The sequence below is a fragment of the Adiantum capillus-veneris genome, chromosome 16 (genome assembly GCF_014529385.1).
Source record: "Adiantum capillus-veneris isolate H3 chromosome 16, ASM1452938v2, whole genome shotgun sequence".
In the NCBI taxonomy this organism is placed as follows: domain Eukaryota; kingdom Viridiplantae; phylum Streptophyta; class Polypodiopsida; order Polypodiales; family Pteridaceae; genus Adiantum; species Adiantum capillus-veneris.
Window position 1 is genome coordinate 88464454 of NC_140946.1, and position 17894 is coordinate 88482347.

Here is a 17894-nt window from a genome sequence, read left to right on the forward strand (position 1 = left end):
GGGAGAGCAGTCGACATGGATGTGCGTAGTCTTCTTCAATCACTGCAAAATCAAACAACATTGCCACAGTAATTGCATTCTCATATACAATTAAAAATCATATGCAATAGACAGACAAATTGATTGGTAACAGAATTTTAGTCAATTAGCAGCAATAAACATTAAATTGCAATATAATCAAATGCATAAACAGATGTAAAGGTAAAAAATTAAACAAGTCCGGGGTCGCTAATTTAACGGTCAAAAGGCACTAGAGCTAGATATTAATACCATGGATAACTTCTCAATTTTTTCTGGTCAATTAAGTTGTTTAATCGCGAGAGCCAAGTATTTGATGTTCGAGGGCTGACTAGAGGCTATACCTAGAAGACCTTGTAGTTAAGCTACGATAAAATGAATTTCTCATGAAATCATCGCCTGGCTGATTACCTTTTCTTTGACCACCCAAAGTCTTTTCACATTGATTCAATTTTGATGTGTGTGCTTATTTTGTATGCCTTGGGTTTTTTGCTTTTCAAGGAAAAGCGCCCACACTGGGAGCCTCTAGGTCTCTAGTACCATAGGCAATACATGTGAGTGAAGTACCAATTTAAGCAGGGATTTCTCTTTCAGCTTAAAATTTTACATTGTGGCACTTTGATTTTTTGTTTGTTCATTTTCAGCATTTTAATTTTGTAACTTTGGGGGGTCATATAACATTGTTGCCCTCCCCAGGCTCATCACATTAGTAAACTCCCTTTATAATACTTAAGCTAAAGGTCAATAGGGTTAAGCCCACTAGAAAGCCCTAGTATATTTCACACAATGCTGCCTAAATCGGATTAAGAACCTAAGTAACCATTGCTTATTAGGAAGGCATTCCCCATGGTATTAAGAGAAGATTTCGAATACCTAGCTTGGTCAAACTAGCTTAGTCGGATTGCTTGATTTTTAAACCTAGACAAGTGATTATGACAAAACATTACATTGAATTAAATGTTTGATACTAAGCAAATGCATTGAATATTATGCTACCAATCACAATCAAAGCAGACAAACATGGATGCAAAAAGATAAGGGCAATGCTAATGGACATAAAACACCTGTTTGTGTTGATGGTCGCGCTTGATTTGAAGTGTGAACGAGAGAAAGGTTCCATGAAGGTCCAAATCCTATCAATAGCCACACGCTCCTGTACACACTAGGAAACAAAAGGAATACCTCCAGGAGGCACATTAGTGGGAAAAGGTACCAACACTTTTGAACACAACAAAAAACATAAGGAACCCTAACCTAATTATTTCCAATCCCCCTAAAGAGTCAAGGGAATAGGATATTGTAGAGGTTGGGGGGAAACCCTAAGGCTAAACCCCTATCCTCGTCGTCGAGATAAACAAAGTCATCATCCATGAGACCATATGTGCCATCCGTGTAGTCATGTAAATTTTCTTCTTCATCATAGGTGCCCATGTTTACTAAGAAGGTCACTAGACGCCTATAGTCATCTTGGTCAAAAGGGTAGGCTTGTGCAATGGGAGAAACGCTCTCTACTAAGTATGGATCAGGCGTGGTCAAGAGACGTATCAACCATTCTAACTCCTCAAAATTCCTCTCACATGCTAGCGTACCTATCAAATCCCATTCACATGCAAGCATTGGAAAGACCATGTGAAACATTTGTGAAAAGTAACGAGGGTACCTCTCACCCAAGGCAGGAGTGGATGACTCTAGCGTACTAGCCATATCTGTACACGCAAATAGATGATGGTTAGAGTGCAAATATTACAAGGGTCATGTTCTTGTGCCTAATTTGTTTTTATGATTTGTGTGATGGCTCTTGCTCTTTTACTTTTTTATCTTGTTTTTGTGAGTATAAGGCTTTATATATACATTCCCTAAGATCGGAGATTAAGAGGTCAGGGAGAAAGGTTGAGAGGGAAGCAAGTGAATGATGGATGTCCACAAACACTCCCCCCTTCCTTGGGTAGATCATACCGTTTGAAATGAGCTTGTCACCCTTTGAAACCAATTGTTCAAGTTGGTAATAGGTGAGGATTTTTGCCAGTATTTTTCTATTACCCTAGGTGCCTCGTCAAGTTGCAAGGGTGGTAAGGTACTCTCCCAGGATCGAACTTGAAGTGGTTTATTAGGTGATTCTTGAACACTGGGAGGTGTGGATTCTTTTGTAGCTTCATTGAGGTCCATTACTATAGATGGAGGCTGTGTAGAAGCTTTTACCTCTATGGATGTATTACATGAGGAGCTAGAAGCTTCATGGAACTCCCCCCTTCCTGAGCTAGGTGGAATAAATTGGGTTTGCCTTGGAGCCCAAACTAGCTCTGGACTAGGTGTGTAGCATTCTGTGATCTTTCCCTTCCCACGGTCTGCCATTGGCTTTAGCGTTACACTGTTTGACTCATATGGGTTTGTTGTCGATAGGGAAGGACACATTTTACGTTTAGGTACCCAAATTTTCTCATTTCCATCATAGTATCCTTGGGCTTTTAATAGTCGTTTAGGAATCCAGCGCCACGTTTTCTTACATTTCTTGGAGCGAGTGGGACGTTTCTTACGAGGCTTCCATTTTTTAGCATCAGCCATGGTTACTAAAGAAGATTTAGGGACCCACTTGTATGCTTTCTTTGTTATATTAGGATGGTTCTTGTGTGTCTCAAGCTTTCTTTCAACTACATTAGTTGAAGATCTAGAGAGTTGGGCTATGAGGACGTATGGTTCAACCTCCTGGACATGCAATGTCTTGGGTTTTATTTCCTTAGGCAATATCTCAGGGACTATGGCTTGAGTGGTAGGGATAAGAGTTGGTTTTTGCGTTGTGACACCCCCAGTCCCCCAATCAATAGTGCATTTGGTGGCTATCATCCACGTGCGTCCTAGGTTTATATTACCCTCCATAGTTCCAGTAGGCATGACCAAAAAGTCTTGAGCTACAATTCCATTGTCATAACTGACAGAAGTGTGCCAGATTCCAAAAACCGTAGTTTTTTTCTTGTTGACACCCTTGACTTGGATAATACTCTCAGATAGAGGTGGCTTCCCTAACTGACACCACATCCCATAGGATAGCAGATTATATTTAGCACCCGTGTCCAATAAGGCGTTATATAGCACTTTTCCATAGGCACTATTTAACTCAATAGGGTATCGTAGAGGTGTGTCAGAGTCCAACCAATCCTCTTTGATTTCCACGTGGAAGGCATTTGTGACTCCAAGGTTAGCCTCTCGTTTTTGTCTTATGCGTTGTTGTCGCTCCTTAGCCTCGGCTTGAGCTTGTATCTTCTTTAACTCGGTTTGTGCTTTGGCGGCCTTCTTTTGATGAATGGCCCGTAGTTCTTCTTGGCTTAAAGGATCGTAATATCTTTTGAATTTACTCCCATTGATGAATCCAATGGTTTCAACTCCATCAAGAGTTTCCACACGAAGGGTACCTTGTGGGGTAATTTCACATACTCTATATGGTCCTTTACCAGCATATTTCAAATTTTTCTTCTCTTTACGTACTCCATACATAAGGACTTTATCACCAACTTTGATGTCCTTGTCCTTCACATGGCGATCAAACCACTTCTTTCTCCTATCCTTTTCCACAAGAGCATTTTGCACAGCCAACTGTCTCTCTTCGTCTAGTTTTTCTAAGATATACAAACGCTCGGTTAAGGGGTTACCATTCCATCCTTCTTGCGAAGCTACCCTAAGACTAGGAATGACAAACTCCCAAGGCATAACCGCTTCTTGGCCGTATACCATTTTGAATGGCGTACAATTAATAGCCACTTTATAAGCAGTACGATAAGCCCATAGAGCAAATGTCAACTTCAAATCCCAATCAGTGCGATGAGCTTCTACTGTCTTGGTTAAAATAGAGATTAGAGTCTTGTTGGTGCTCTCGGCTTGTCCATTAGCTTGCGGGTAATAAGGTGTAGACTTATGGTGGGATATCATAAAGGTCGTGGTAAGCTCTCTTATTACCTCATTTATAAAATGGGTACCATTATCACTAACAATTTCAAAAGGGCAACCAAATCTTGTGATAATGTTCTCAAAAAAAAACTTAGCTGTTGTCCTCGCGTCAGCTTTTTGTGAAGCCTTAGCTTCAGCCCACTTTGTTACATAGTCCTTAGCAACTAGAATATATCGAGATTGAGTGTTACGAGCTGCGGGACTAATTGGACCTACAAAGTCTAAGCCCCATTTTTCAAATGGTTGGGTTACTTTAATAGGATGTAAGGGCATTCTAACTTTGCGCTGTGTGGTCTTGTAACGTTGGCACTCATCACACCCTTTTGTAAAAAGTGATGCATCCTTAAATAAAGTTGGCCACCAATAGCCTGATTGCAGCACCTTTCTAGCAGTCAGGTCTCCTGAAAAATGTCCTCCTGCTATGCCCATATGTGCTTCTTGCAAGATATACAAATATTCATCCTCGCGGGCACAATGCCTAAGAATATCATCCTTGCCTAGTCTATACAGAGTTCCGGCAATCAAACAATAGGGTTCACATTCTTTTACTAGCCTTCGAGCGATATCCTTACGAAGTTCCTTGGGTGGAAAACCATTAACTAAAAAGTTAACAATGTTCTCACTCCATTCAGGCGTAGTCTCAACTATGAATAGAGAAGTATCGGGTAATTCATCATCAACTCCTGTAGGGACTTCACCATTGGGTATGCGAGACAAATGATCAGCCATGACGTGCCTTTTACCGGGTCTCACTACAATCGTGAAATCAAACTCCAAAAGAATTAACAACCATCGTGTGATTCTTCCTGTGGAGCATGGCTTGTTTACCAGTATCAGCAACGCTTGATGATCCACATAAAATACAAACTTGTTTGCCAGAAGGTAGTAGCGAAATTTCTTTACTGCATAAACCATTGCTAAACCTTCTCGTTCTGTAGTGGTGTAGTTCCTTTCAGCATCGTTCAATTGACGGCTTGCAAAGCTAATGGGATAGTCCAATTTATGTCCTCCTGGTTGAGTGAGAACACACCCAATAGCAAAGTTTGATGCATCAATATGCACATGGAAAATGACATCCCAGTTAGGTGTCCTTAAAATCGGAGCACTTGCTAGTGTTTTCTTCAATTGTTCATAGGCCTGGTCACACTCTTCAGTCCATTAAATTCAATGAGAAGCTTGTACAAAGGACGTGCTATCTCAGCGAAAAATAAAATAAACCGTCGATAATAACCCACGTGTCCCATGAACCTTTGAACTCCCTTGTAATTGGTTGGTGGTGGTAACTCTAGAATCACTTTAATTTTGCTCTCATCGGTTGAGATACCATTCTTAGATACTATATGCCCTAAAATAACTCCATGCTTGACCCAAAATTGGCATTTGAACGGGTTCAATGAGATACGATATAACCTACACTTTTCAAACACCTTCCGCAAACATGATAGATGTTCTTTCCAAGAAGAGTAAACACAAAGGTCGTCTAAGAAAGCTTCACAAAACACTCTCAAATATTCTTTAAAAGCAGTGTTTATTAATCGTTGGAATGTAGCAGGGGCATTTGTTAAGCCAAAAGCCATCACACGAAATGCAAACACGCCAAATTCTGTGATGAAGGCAGTTTTAGCTTGGTCCTCTAGCGCTATCGTGATTTGGTTGTAGCCTGAGTACCCATCTAGAAAGCTATAAGCTTCCTTGCCTGCAACTCTTTCGAGTACATGTTCGGAATATGGTAGGGGGTAATGGTCTCTTCTAGTAGCTGCATTAACTTTTTTGAGGTCCACGCACACCCTGAGTTTCCCATTCTTTTTTGGCACGATAACTATTGGAGACACCCATTCAGAGTGTTCAATAGGATATATGAACCCACATTTGATAAGCTTTTCTAGTTCTTCTTGAATGATCTTTGCGTACTTAGGATTCATCGGGTAGGGTCTTTGTTGTACGGGCTTCGCAGTGCTAATCATAGGGATTGTATGTTGGACCACAGAAGGTGGAACACCTTTCATATCATGGTATGTCCAAGCGAATACGTCCTTGAATTCCTTGAGAAGCTCTTTGAGGACCGCCTCTTCAACTTCTGTGAGGTCTTGGGCAATAAAAACAGGTTTTGATTCTTCACCGAGGTCGGCTAATTCTATTTCTTTAACTATTGCCGGACCATCATAGATTCCATTATTCCCATTGATAGGTATTCTTTGGGCTTTTGTGTACACAACCTTTGCTTCCCCTGTGGTGTAAGATTTGAAATGTTCTGGTGCAGGATGCAAGTCTGTGGATTCTGGTTGTGCTTTGGTCTGTGCTTCCATTTCTGCTTTCTTGTGTTGTCGAGCTAACTCTTGGTTTTGACGCCTTCTTGTAGTGCGGCTCAACTTTGGCTTGTCTATGATCTCTAATTGGGCTATGTCATGGGGTCGCGGTCTACACCACATAACATTTTGGAGATATTCACCCCAATCGTCTACCAATTTTCGATGAGCATCACATGCTCCTATATAACTGAGCCATTCTGCTGAGGATCTCTTCTTTTTTATCCTAGCACGTACATTGGCTCGATATCGACGCCTCTTAAAGTTTTTCTTTTTCTTATTTGAGACCTGATTTTGATTTGCATTTAGATCTGGCTCACTAAAGGAGTCCTCCTTGGTGTCCTCTTCACTCTCGGAGGAGCTATCATCGGTTGATGTGCTCGGTCCTTCCGAATGTTTTGACTCTGAACTTGCTCCACTCTCTAATTCATGAGATTCAGAATCCGTTTCACTCTGGGAGTCAGTGTCTGAGTCGTGTTGGTCAAAGTCTTCTATTGAGCTATCGGTGTCACTGTCAGATTGGTCTACAATTGCCTTGCCCTTAGAAGATGCATGTATGGAACTTATCATGTTCAGAGGTGCAATTTGTGGTACCTCTTCCGCCTCTGGTGTGACCCAAGTGGTTCCTCTATTTCCCCAAGTATCTATGGTTGTAGCTAGGTGTACCCAGTCTACGTTGTCTGATTCCGTCATACCCGGTAACACATCCATGTAAGGAGAATCTTGGCCAATGATTGTATCCTTCTTACAAGTGTAACAATATTGTAGTGGGGCCGAGTGAACTGTGGTGTCAGAGCGATGATCAATAATGGTTTTACTCCCTAAGGGGTGTACCTTACCAGTCACCAAATCCACTCTAAGGACAGAGTCTTGGAATTGCAAATAGACATGATTTTTAGACCAATCATGAACCATTTGTGCTTCCCTCATGAATGGTCGTCCTAAAATCATTTCATATGACATAAGGTGTTTAGAGAAATCCATTGCAATGAACGTATGTCGTACCTTGTGTCCTAGAACTTTGATCTTAAGATCCTTGAGCATCCCCATAGGTTAGGCTATGGTGCCATTTGCCATCTTTACCACAATGTTAGTAACAGTGAGGCGGGGTTTTCCCATGGATTCCCAACAATATTTTGTAACGATGCTAACTCCCGCACCACCATCAAGAATTCCCTTTATATTTAATCCCTTGGTAGTGATGGGTAGGGTCGCATTAGACTCGTCGCCTTCAAAATACTTCCCTAATTCGTTAATGGGTACCTCGATCACAGACTCGTGTCCATCTAAGTCAAGTGATTGCACATGATTTTCCTCATCAATCATAATCGAGTCAGGCCTACTTGGTTGCGCAAACTGCGGTAATCCCGTTTGTAGCTCTCCGTTAAGGAATGCTCGAAGTGCAAGGAATAACTCAGGATCTCCATACAGCTTTGCTATGATCGTGGTTCGGACCTCAGAAGACATGAAGTCCACTAGTTTGGCAACATTCATTGGCATTTTGCAGGGTGTAGGTCCTTGACTAGGAACTGGTGAGGATGGAATCTCATATTCCTCAATGGGATCAGGTATTCCTTCGTTAAACATCTTTTCCAACAAGAAAGGTGTATGCTCACTTTCTGATGTCCCGTCCTCACTCCCTTCTTGGATGATACTAGATATGGCTAACGGTCTATGGTTCATGTGGGGTGGATGAACTTGCGTGGGAAACACTGTGTCATGAATTTTGACATGCATGGGTTCCGGTTCTAGTTTCCTTTGAGTCTCCTCCACTAAACCTCTTAGATGTTTCACCTGCTCAATCTTGTCTACTGGGTTTGGGTACGTCCCAATCTTCTTTTTACGATTCTTCCTTTTTTGCCCCTGCGGTTTATCTTGGGGGTCTTGGATTGGATTTGGAAACACTTGTGGTGTTTTCAGAGGCTCTTTATGGTTTTCTCTTATTCGGTTTTCATTTGGTTCCATGTTACGGTTTTCTTTGTCGGTTTTTCCCTTTGTGGTATTGGTTCTAGTCTCCATTGTCTCGATTGAATCTGAATCATCCTCGAGGTCATTCATATACACGGGGTCATCCCCTGTTCCTATGTTTGTTTTGGAACTTGGCTTTGAATTTCCCGTATTCTGCGACCTCTTCCTTCGTGTCTTCTTTTTCTTTGCTTGGATAACTGACGCGGTATCTCTCTCTTCGAGGATATGGCCTAGCCCTTGAAGCATGGACCGTGTAATCGCATAAGCACGTGCGACGGGTGGTATTGGCGATGTCACACTAGCAATTTCGACCAAATTTAGGGGTGTGATTTTAGGCGCATTTGGGTTATAGGGGCATTGGGCAATCAAGTGATCTATGCCACAACGATTACATGTGAGTATTGGCATTGCAGACGTGCTCCCTTGATTCATTTGCATCTGTGCAGCATTCTTTTGCAGCCTAATAGGGCACTCCGCTGCCCGATGTGGTCCACCACACTCGTAGCATTGAAGAGGTGGCCTCCTAGCCTGGGTGTTGATATTTTGACCTCTGGATGCGAGAGCAGCCGCTTGATAAACCGGCTTGACTTGCCCCCAACAATCTTCCATGTAGTATATAGGACACTCTTCCAATGTATCAGGTCCGTAGGCAATACTAGTGTCTATTTCCTCCTCACAGCCATCTGCATAAGCATTAGATGGCTCGCAACCCACTTGGTTCATAGGGGCGACTCTTGGATGCGGGGGCTACGGTCCTAGCACAGGAGGTGGTAGCGGTGTAGCTTGTACAACATTTTGAGATCTAGGGACCATGTGTTGTGGTAGTTGCTCAACAGGTGGAGCAGGCATCAATACAGGAGCTCGAGGTGCATCCGTCCAGGCTACAGGTGGTCTATTTGCCATCATACGTTTGATCATTAAACAATCCTTAGCTTGGTGACCATACCTACCACATGCGTTGCAAGTTCCATTAAATTTTACTCTAAACGTAGGGCACTCACTAGTGCTATGTGGACCTAAGCAAATGGAACACCATTGTTGCTCCCTTCTTGGATACATGTGACTATTTTGAGGGGGTCGATTATCCTTAAGAGACTCTTGGATTGCCTTGGTGAGGTCTGTCAAGAATGTCTCAAATACCTTTGGCTCATTGGCAATGCGCTTTGCAGTCATGGGTTCATACTCAATGGCTTGTGAGCTAGTGGATCTCGTGTCAGTAGACACCCTCATGCCTGCTATCATCAAGTTGTCCTCTAATTGGATTGCATTGGCAGTGACATCTTCCCAGGTTGTGATACCTCTAATCACTAGTCCATTATAGATTCCTTCATTCCTCAACCCTCGAATGAATCGATCAAGCAGTTGGTTATTGTTGAAGCGCTCATTTACAGGGCAGCGAGAGTTTAAGTGCTTTAGACGACTAATGAAGTCCCTTACTGACTCTCCTTCCTTACGTTCGACCTTCTGTAGCTGAGATGCTACACCCCAAAGCACACCTTCTCGTATGTACTCCTTTAGAAACAACCTTCGAAGGGTAGGGTAGATTGTTTTCTCGTCCACCCTTAGGGTTCTATACCAATCTCCAGCCTTCCCGTTTAATGTCAAGCTTAAGGCATTGCACTTATGTAGTTCGTTGCGTTCCCCTAAGGAATCACATACTTGTTCAAACACTTCAATGTGTTTTCTAGCATCTTCGTCCCCATTGAATTTTTGCGTGAGTTTGGCAATTTGTACTGCCTTACTTCTAGGCTCTCTATCAGATGCATAACGCATATTTTCCGCGATAGATCGACCTATGGTTTGAGCAAACGCTGCCAAGTCACCTATGTGAGGAGGCAGGGCCGGTGGAGGTACTCTTGGAATCATATGTGGGAGAGGGACGGGTACCGGTCTTGGCATATGTGTGGATGATGCAGGATATGGAACATAACCGGGCATAGGTCCACTCGGATAAGGACTAGGGAGCGGCACTCGAGGAGCATAAACAAGTGGTACAATTGGAGGTGTGGGGGCCATGTGTGCATAAGGGGCTAGAGGCACATACGGTCGAGGCCCCATATTAGGTACTATGACACTAGGTAGTGGCACTGCGTTAACCGTAGATGTCATCGGTACATTCTCTATCAGGCCTATCCCTGGAGTGAGCACTGTGTTTTCCTTAATAGAGGGTTGAGCCAAGTTAGGGAAGCTAAAGTTGTCGCTCGGAGGCTCAGATTGCATAAAGACCCCATGTGAAATGACGTAAGATGGGTCCATGGGACTCATTAGAGGAGTCTCCATTTGTGATAGAGTAGGCTGTTGAGCCTTGCTCGTATCCAGAAAACTCATGGGGCCAGTTGAGAGTATATTTACCCCTCGGTTTTTCCTTTCTGATTGAATAATGCCATGGATAACATTACAGATCATTTTCTGTTGATCTTCGATGCTCGTGGCACTAGAGGTGGATTGTACAATCTCTATCCATCCTACATGGTAGGCGTCGCCAGAGTGTAGATCCGTCAACACCTCAGTGTGGAGGTCGTATGTCCAATGATCATTAATGAACAATCCTTCTAGAGTCGACGTGTTAACGGTTTCTTGTGAGGTAGAAGCAATGTTGCTCCCCGTGGTTTTACTTGTCACCAACGGTACTCTAGAGGGAACTTCTGAAGGAGGCAGCTCAACAGGGCCTTCTTGGTAATAAGTTGGCAGGATATCCACATGGACACTCTTTGGGGGTGTGGGGTCCACGTGCGATGTGAAAGGAGAGTCCACTTCCCCACCCCCTTCGTGTGCTTCATTTGCATCAGGTTCCGAGCGAGTAGCTCTACCTAATGTTTCCATGAAACGGCTAAACATACTAGTACTAGGCTGTGGAGCTTCGGGAGGTGCATGGCCTTCTCTCTCAGTGTTTTGGGTAGGGTATGCTTCCATGATTTCTGAGTCGGAGGAGGAATCACTAGCGGCTATTTTAGGGTCTTGGGTGGTGCTACCTTGTGTCCCCGCGGAGGGTCTAGAGCCTATCGTGGATGGGTAATGGGTGTCCGTATGAACAGAGGCACCCTCAATATGCTCGTGTTCTAGCACCCGCCCAGAGCGTAAGTGCATGTGCTTTTGATACCCTCAGGTGTCAAAAAGCTGCTCTAGGAGGCCTTGTGACTAGTTTTTTACGTGTTTTTTGTTTGTTTTTTTGCTAGATTTTTTAGAGCGTGTCGTGGAATGGGCCGTGTGATAGCTCGAAACGAGCGTATCGCTAGGAGGGACGCACTGTGCTTTACAGCCCACCGTTTGGTTCTATTTTGCTCCAGAAAAGCCCGAAACAGTCTTTTCCTAGCTGGGGAACTAGGCTCCAAATAGCAAGTCTAAGGGTGCAAGTGGGAAGAGAAGGGAGGAGAGTGGAGGACTTGCCCCACATGCTCTCATTCCCTCTTGAGGGGGTAGGGTATATATATAAGAGTGAGTTTAGTATAAATCATAAGACTGAGGCCTGGGCCTGGGTTTGGGCCTGAGGAAATGATCCCAATCAAACTTTTAGTGATCCCCCCAGTCACTCACGTTTAAATATTTTCGATTTTTTCCCGTCCGTTTTTATAACCTCCCCCTCACTCACGTTTTTATTTTTCGAATTTTTTTATTATTTTTTTTTTTTAATTTCTTTTTTCTTTTTTTTGGATATTATTTGGTACGCGTTTTGGTGCGCGTTGACCTCACCTAACTATTTACTGTCCCACCTACCTACTAACCTGCTAATCAGTGGTTCACCTAATTACTAACCTACTTAATCAACTAACTGTGCGCTTAACTATGCACAAACCAGAAAACACAGAAAATGCAGAAAATTGAAACTTGACAGAACTGTGCAATGCAAATCAGAAAATGCAAAAAACGTAGAAACGCAAGAAATGCTAACTATGTAAGCTGAAATCTAAGCTTAATAGAACTAGCAAAACAGAGCTTAACAGAACACAGAAAACTTGAATGCAATCAACAACATTGTGTCTTTCTCTACTGTTTTTACATAACAACAATAATCAAACTTAAGCCGCGCCTTTCCTACATAAAAAATAGCTTCAATACAATTTACAGGTCGCCATTGGAGCTTCACGCGCAGCAGCTCCCAGGCAGCGGCGCCAAAAATGTCACGGCTAGGGACTTGCTACGCGCCGTGTGCGAGCCACAAAAGCTCCTAGCACACAGTCATACAACAGACAAGCTCACAAGGAAGAATGGTGTGTCACTCACCTTCCTGCGTAGTTGCGAATGAAGGATTCCCGCGCCGCGAAGAAGAGAGAGACGCCGCTACGCCGCGCTCAACCGCCTCGCCGCCGTCGTGCCGCCGCAACGCTCGATCACACACACACTCTCACACGTACACACACACACACACACACACAAGAAGATAGTGAAGGAGAAGGTGGAGATGGAGCAAGAGCGGCTTCTATTGCACAATGAGAGAATGAGTAAAAATTAGGTTTAGTGGCTTTTATATGAGCTCACCCCATTCACACTTGGGCGCCCATACTTAGCCAACTAACTCCTTGAATATTCCAGTTAGAGTGCGCCTGTCATCGGCGATCACCCTTACCCTGTTCCTATTGGTCCGACAAGCCCGGTACCTGACTCTAAATAATACAACGTTTATAGATCATAGAGTGTCCGTGTGCCGTGAGGGTTAACACAGCCCAATGGCTTGTCTGATACTTATTGGTCAGAAGACTAAGAGGTCCAATGAGAGTTTAGTTGAATTATTTAATTACCTAAAGCTTTCACAAAAGGGGAAAGGGGACATGTCAGAAGGCTATCAATTATGCTTCTAACTTGTGATTGGCTAAGCTTTGCAAGAGCCAATGAGAGGCCAGCATGAGCAAAAAGAGAGAGAGAGAGAGAGAGAGAGAGAGAGAGAGAGAGCTTAGCATTTTTAGACTCACTTTGCTACACACACACATGTTGTGTTGAGCAAGAACTCCATCTCCTTCTCCAAGCATTGAGAAGTAAAAGCCTACACCAACAACTCTTGGCTATGGAATGCAAATCCAACCAAGAGCCAAGCTTCAATGGCATGCTCATCTCCTCTACCATGCTAATTACTAAGCTAAGCTATGCTATTAAAATGATTATGTGAGGAGAATACTTCTTTCTCGTAAGATACCTCTTCTTCCTCTGGATCTATCCTCATTCCCTGCTAGCTCTCACCATTTTTGAAGGGGTGTGAGGTCTCGAGACTAGGGACACTAGGTGTGTTTTTCGAACATAATGTGGTGTATGAAGCTTGGATCTTCATTACACCAACTAGTTTTATCAAAGAATACAAAGATTGTATTGTACAAAAGTCTCCTTTGATGGGAGAAGCCATAATACAAAACCTATATGGAGGGGGGATTGCCAGCTCCATGTAAATCCGGTCCTCAAATGTTGTCAAATGTTCTATTTCTCTCCTTTCAAGTATTGTCAATGCCAAATTAACTAGATGGAAATTGCTATGTTGCTTTCTCAAATTAAGTACTTTCTATGCTCATTAAGAACTTCTTAATGAAATGCTCACTATGTTATCAATGTCCGCTACACACAAGTTACTAGTGCATTAAATGTTACACACTTTCTATGTTTAAAAAAGCTTTCAAGTTTCCATAAGAAGATTTTTTAGGCAAATATAACACTTTCTTGTGTTAAAAGCACTTGAATTAGGAAACGAGCAGTTTTATTTACAAGAAAATCTCTTTTTGCACCTTTTATAATGCTTACTAACCGTGGCACATAATTATTCAAAGGACATAATGTCACAAAAACATGCTCTGATGACAAGATATACTACACAAAATTCCTTTTTAATAGAATTGTACAACATTTTACTAAGGAATGAGAGGTAGAGGAAGGATACTAGAAAAATACACTTTTCCCAACTGAAGAAAATAAGGGCAAACTTGAAATTCTACCGGTTTTTAAGTCAAAAATTTGAAGCTTTTGCCGGTATTTACACAAACTTGTGTGAATTTACTGGTTTTCTTCAAGGCAAGCTCAAAATCTAACCGAGATTTTATAATTTTAGCTGGTTAAAATACATTGTAGCTAGTTAAAATACATTGTACCCCGGGTTTTTCCTAACACTGGTGAGCATAATGTATGGGTTATAATGCAGGTACTGGCTCTTTTCCTTTGAGGGCAGCCTTCATAAGAGCTTTCTTGGAGAGCTTGGACGAGGAGGCCCGGTTGGGATTAAGGGCCTTACGGATTTTTGAGATCGTCCATGCTGTGCTGAACACATGACCAGCTGTTGATAGTCCTTCATGAGCTGCTTCTGCAGCTTGTTCTCCATACCTGGTTAAATCACATGCTACACTCATCAACATACGACACGGAAAAAAAGGGAAAATTACCAAAAATATTCCCATATTTTGAAGAAATTCCCTTGAAATTATAAAAGTTCCCACCAATTTTGGATGAATTGCTCCAATTCAAACATAATTGTCCTTTGCAGTAACAGCAATCTATCTTTGAAGTGTCTAAAATGCATGAGTTTGACCAATAATTCCATATATAGTGGCATTTTTGTCTTGAAAATAGTGAACTGTCTCACACCAAGAACCATCAAAAATCTTGATCATATCATCTTCTGCTGATAGAGAACCGATCTTCCTCTGATGAACAGCCGAACGTAATGTCATGAGAGGTGTTTGTGAGATTAATGGGATGTATTTTCATAACTGTGATAAAACTTTAATGGCATTGTCGGAATTGCCAAATATGAGGGGTCATTAGAATTTGGGAATTTGAGCAGTATTTTGGGGATTCCCACAAACATCACAGGCACTTTGACAATTCTCCCAGAAAAAAACAGACATAATATGCATGTGCATTGACCCCTACAACAGGTTTGTGCGTGCAAGTGCTCAAGTATGCATGCACCCTGGTACAACTTTTTTGGCAAGTTTAAAACTCACAACGCACGTTCCTTTTCTTTCACCAATCTACAAGTCTTTCCAAACAAATCTGGTCGGTTTTAGAAATCTATCGCATGACAATGTCAATTTGAAAGCAACTGCAGTACTGGAGATGTACCTGTGTGAAACCACTCCACATGCGACGACCCTTGTGCTGGTCAACACACTCTTTCCGGCCACCTCCACAGCATCAAACACTTTCACTGAATACCGAAGTCACAGACCAAACAAAGATAGTCAGGTGAAGTTTGCAGAATTGCTCATAATAAGGTGAACCGATGCTTATACAATCCCATGACACAGAGACATGGCTTTGAATAGAGGCAGGCTGCAAGCAGTAGGGACAAGGCAACCACCTAAGTGGAGAAGATTTTTACATGTCTTATAGGAGTTAAAATTTGATATTGGTTTCCCAAAACAAACTTCTAAGTATAAGAGGCCTTTTGCATGAGCGGGGGTATGCTGGATTTAACCCCCATCGAGTACCTTAGTTCACTTTTGCACTTGCGGGCAGAGTTAACGTTGCTCTCCCATTCTCTAGTCCACCGGAATTGGCAGAGTTACCAAACTAGATGGAAAGTTTAACAGCTGGTAAATGGTTGCTGCTTGCGAACCCTCAGCTAAGGCTAACGGGGGTCAACGGCGCCTCCAAGCTGGGGTTCCAGTATACATTAAACCCTCGCTGGTGAGAAACGACTCTAAACACGTCCAAACAACAGGAAACAATTGGCCCATAGGCTGACTAAAGAGCAGCTTGACATGATGATGAGAAAGAAAACAGAAAGTTTCAGTAAAAGCAAAACGTTGCGCATGTAGGGAAACTCTTAGGCATCTTTTCCGTCTCCTGTTCACTTCTTCCGCGACAAACTAATGATCATTTTAAACAGTCATTTTCACTCTCAAGCATAAGCACCTCCTAAACCCTGACATTCATTTTGCACGATGGTCATTCAACTTCATCCATACCATGTGATGACTGTGCCCCTCCAAACGCACTAGAAAGTACACATAGAATTGGCACCAAAGATGCTACTTGCATGCACAGAATTCGTAAAGCCATCAAAATCACCAAAAAGCATGATACTGATGCAGAGGGTTTGGAGCATACCAAATACATCTAACGAAACCAGAGCCACCTCGCCAGGTAACATCCTGAAAAACTTCTTGCCTGCTCTAGACCTCATCACTGAACCACTCGCTAATCCTGTGGCGGTTATGATTCCGGCCAACACCCCTTTGAGGCCAGGAATAAAAAAGACAACTCTTTACTTATCTCACACACACGCAGAGTAAGAAGCTAGTTAGCAAACCTGCGAAGATTCCTCATTGTGCGGGGGCTTATCTGGCTAGGCTTCTCTTTTGTTTTGATGCGAGCTTTAGCGTAGTCCCCAAGCCTTTCAAGCTGTTGAATAGTGGCATCACTACACCAAAAGAGACCCTTGATAACAGTATTGGACTGACTAGCTATGCCCTTAGCCATGCTGCTACTATACTCTTCCACATTAGGTGCAAGGGTGGTCCAGTAAGCAGAAGATTTCTCTTCCACATACTTCTTCTTCTCTGCGGGGGATGATATGGATGCAGGTACTGCATTGAGTTTCGCATCTTCTGGTATGGTGACGGGTTTCGCAGGTGGGTTTGTTTTACCAAACAGAAATTCTTCAAGCCGATCAAGGTGCCCCTTCCCCTTCTCTTTCACTTCCTTTTCAAGCTCTGCTTTTCTCTCTGGGGCTCCTTGTACAATTTGAGGCAAAGAAAAGAAGCTGTACTGCTCAAGGTATTTGTCTAGTTCAGCGAGCAAGGAGTTGCCACCATCATTAGCAAACGTAACACCGTAGTTTAGCATATCAGGGCCATCATGTCCATGTGTCCGATCATCAACTTCACCGTCTTCAGCCTCAGGGGGTACATGAAGGGTGAAAAAATAATGATTTTCATCAAGCTTCGCAGTGGGCACATCCTTGGCAAGAGGCCATTGAAGATCATCTCCCACTTTGGCAAACACAGCAATACCGTTACCGTCTTGGGAGGCAAGGCGGACAAGAGAGAAAATACCTGTGGCGAGGTGGGCACTCTCGTCACCATCTACAAGGTGGACAATAGCACCAGGGATTTTGAGCAGAGTCTCTTCAGAGCCTTGGGAGGAGCCTTGGGCTTGACTCACAATAACAGAGTTGCCAACCTCAACCTCTTCCGTCTCTGTGGGCTCGAGGGCCACCGCATCTTCCTCTTTCTTCTTCTTGCCACCATGTGATGAGCCCCCTTGCTTGGCACTGCTCGTAAACCAAGGCATTCTGATGGGTTGACACAAGTTCAAGCAAATGTACGCACAAAACTGCAGATAGTGTAACGATCTCGTGCAGAAAGATCAGAGCAAGAAAAGAACCTGATTCTTAGGAGAATGCCCCCGGAGGCACCCGATTCGTAGGGTTTCGATGGCGAATGATTTCACTTGTCGAACGTGTTAAGGGTGGAGGGAAAGGGAGCGCGAGAGAGCGCGCGACGCAGATAGCATGTCGCGTTGACACGCGCAAATTACAGGTGGCCCTTTAGCTGAGTGCCACTATCGGCGACCTTTTTGCTTACTCAATCTCTCTCTCTCTCTCAGTGTTCCCCCCTCCTCACTATCTCACACGGACATGAGCACGAGCGGATCAATGGCCCACGCCCATTTCGGGGATCGGGTGCGATCTGAGCCGTCCGATGCGGTTTGTATAAATTCAAGAAAATAAATAAATTCGGGTGC

At 43.2% G+C, this 17894-nt stretch overlaps 1 protein-coding gene across 1 annotated transcript; it reads right to left on the reverse strand.

Annotated features, from left to right (window-relative positions):
- Nucleotides 1–14221: 14221 nt before the first annotated feature.
- On the reverse strand, nt 14222–17676 carry LOC147439409 (senescence/dehydration-associated protein At4g35985, chloroplastic-like). The gene is made up of 4 exons (XM_086485262.1): nt 16459–17676; nt 16257–16411; nt 15267–15351; nt 14222–14525 (listed from the first exon to the last, which is right to left on the reverse strand). Exons 1-4 carry the CDS (start codon nt 17439–17441, stop codon nt 14336–14338), a joined length of 1413 nt encoding a protein of 470 aa, XP_086341388.1. The 5' UTR covers nt 17442–17676; the 3' UTR covers nt 14222–14335.
- Nucleotides 17677–17894: the final 218 nt, after the last annotated feature.

Coding starts and splice junctions, on each gene's coding strand:
- LOC147439409 (XM_086485262.1), bottom strand. CDS start 17,441: ATGCCTTGGTTTACGAGCAGTGCCAAGCAAGGGGGCTCATCACATGGT. Junction 16,412..16,458: donor ACAATGAGGAATCTTCGCAG/GTTTGCTAACTA, acceptor AGATAAGTAAAG/AGTTGTCTTTTTTATTCCTG. Junction 14,526..15,266: donor TGTGGAGTGGTTTCACACAG/GTACATCTCCAG, acceptor TGATTTAACCAG/GTATGGAGAACAAGCTGCAG.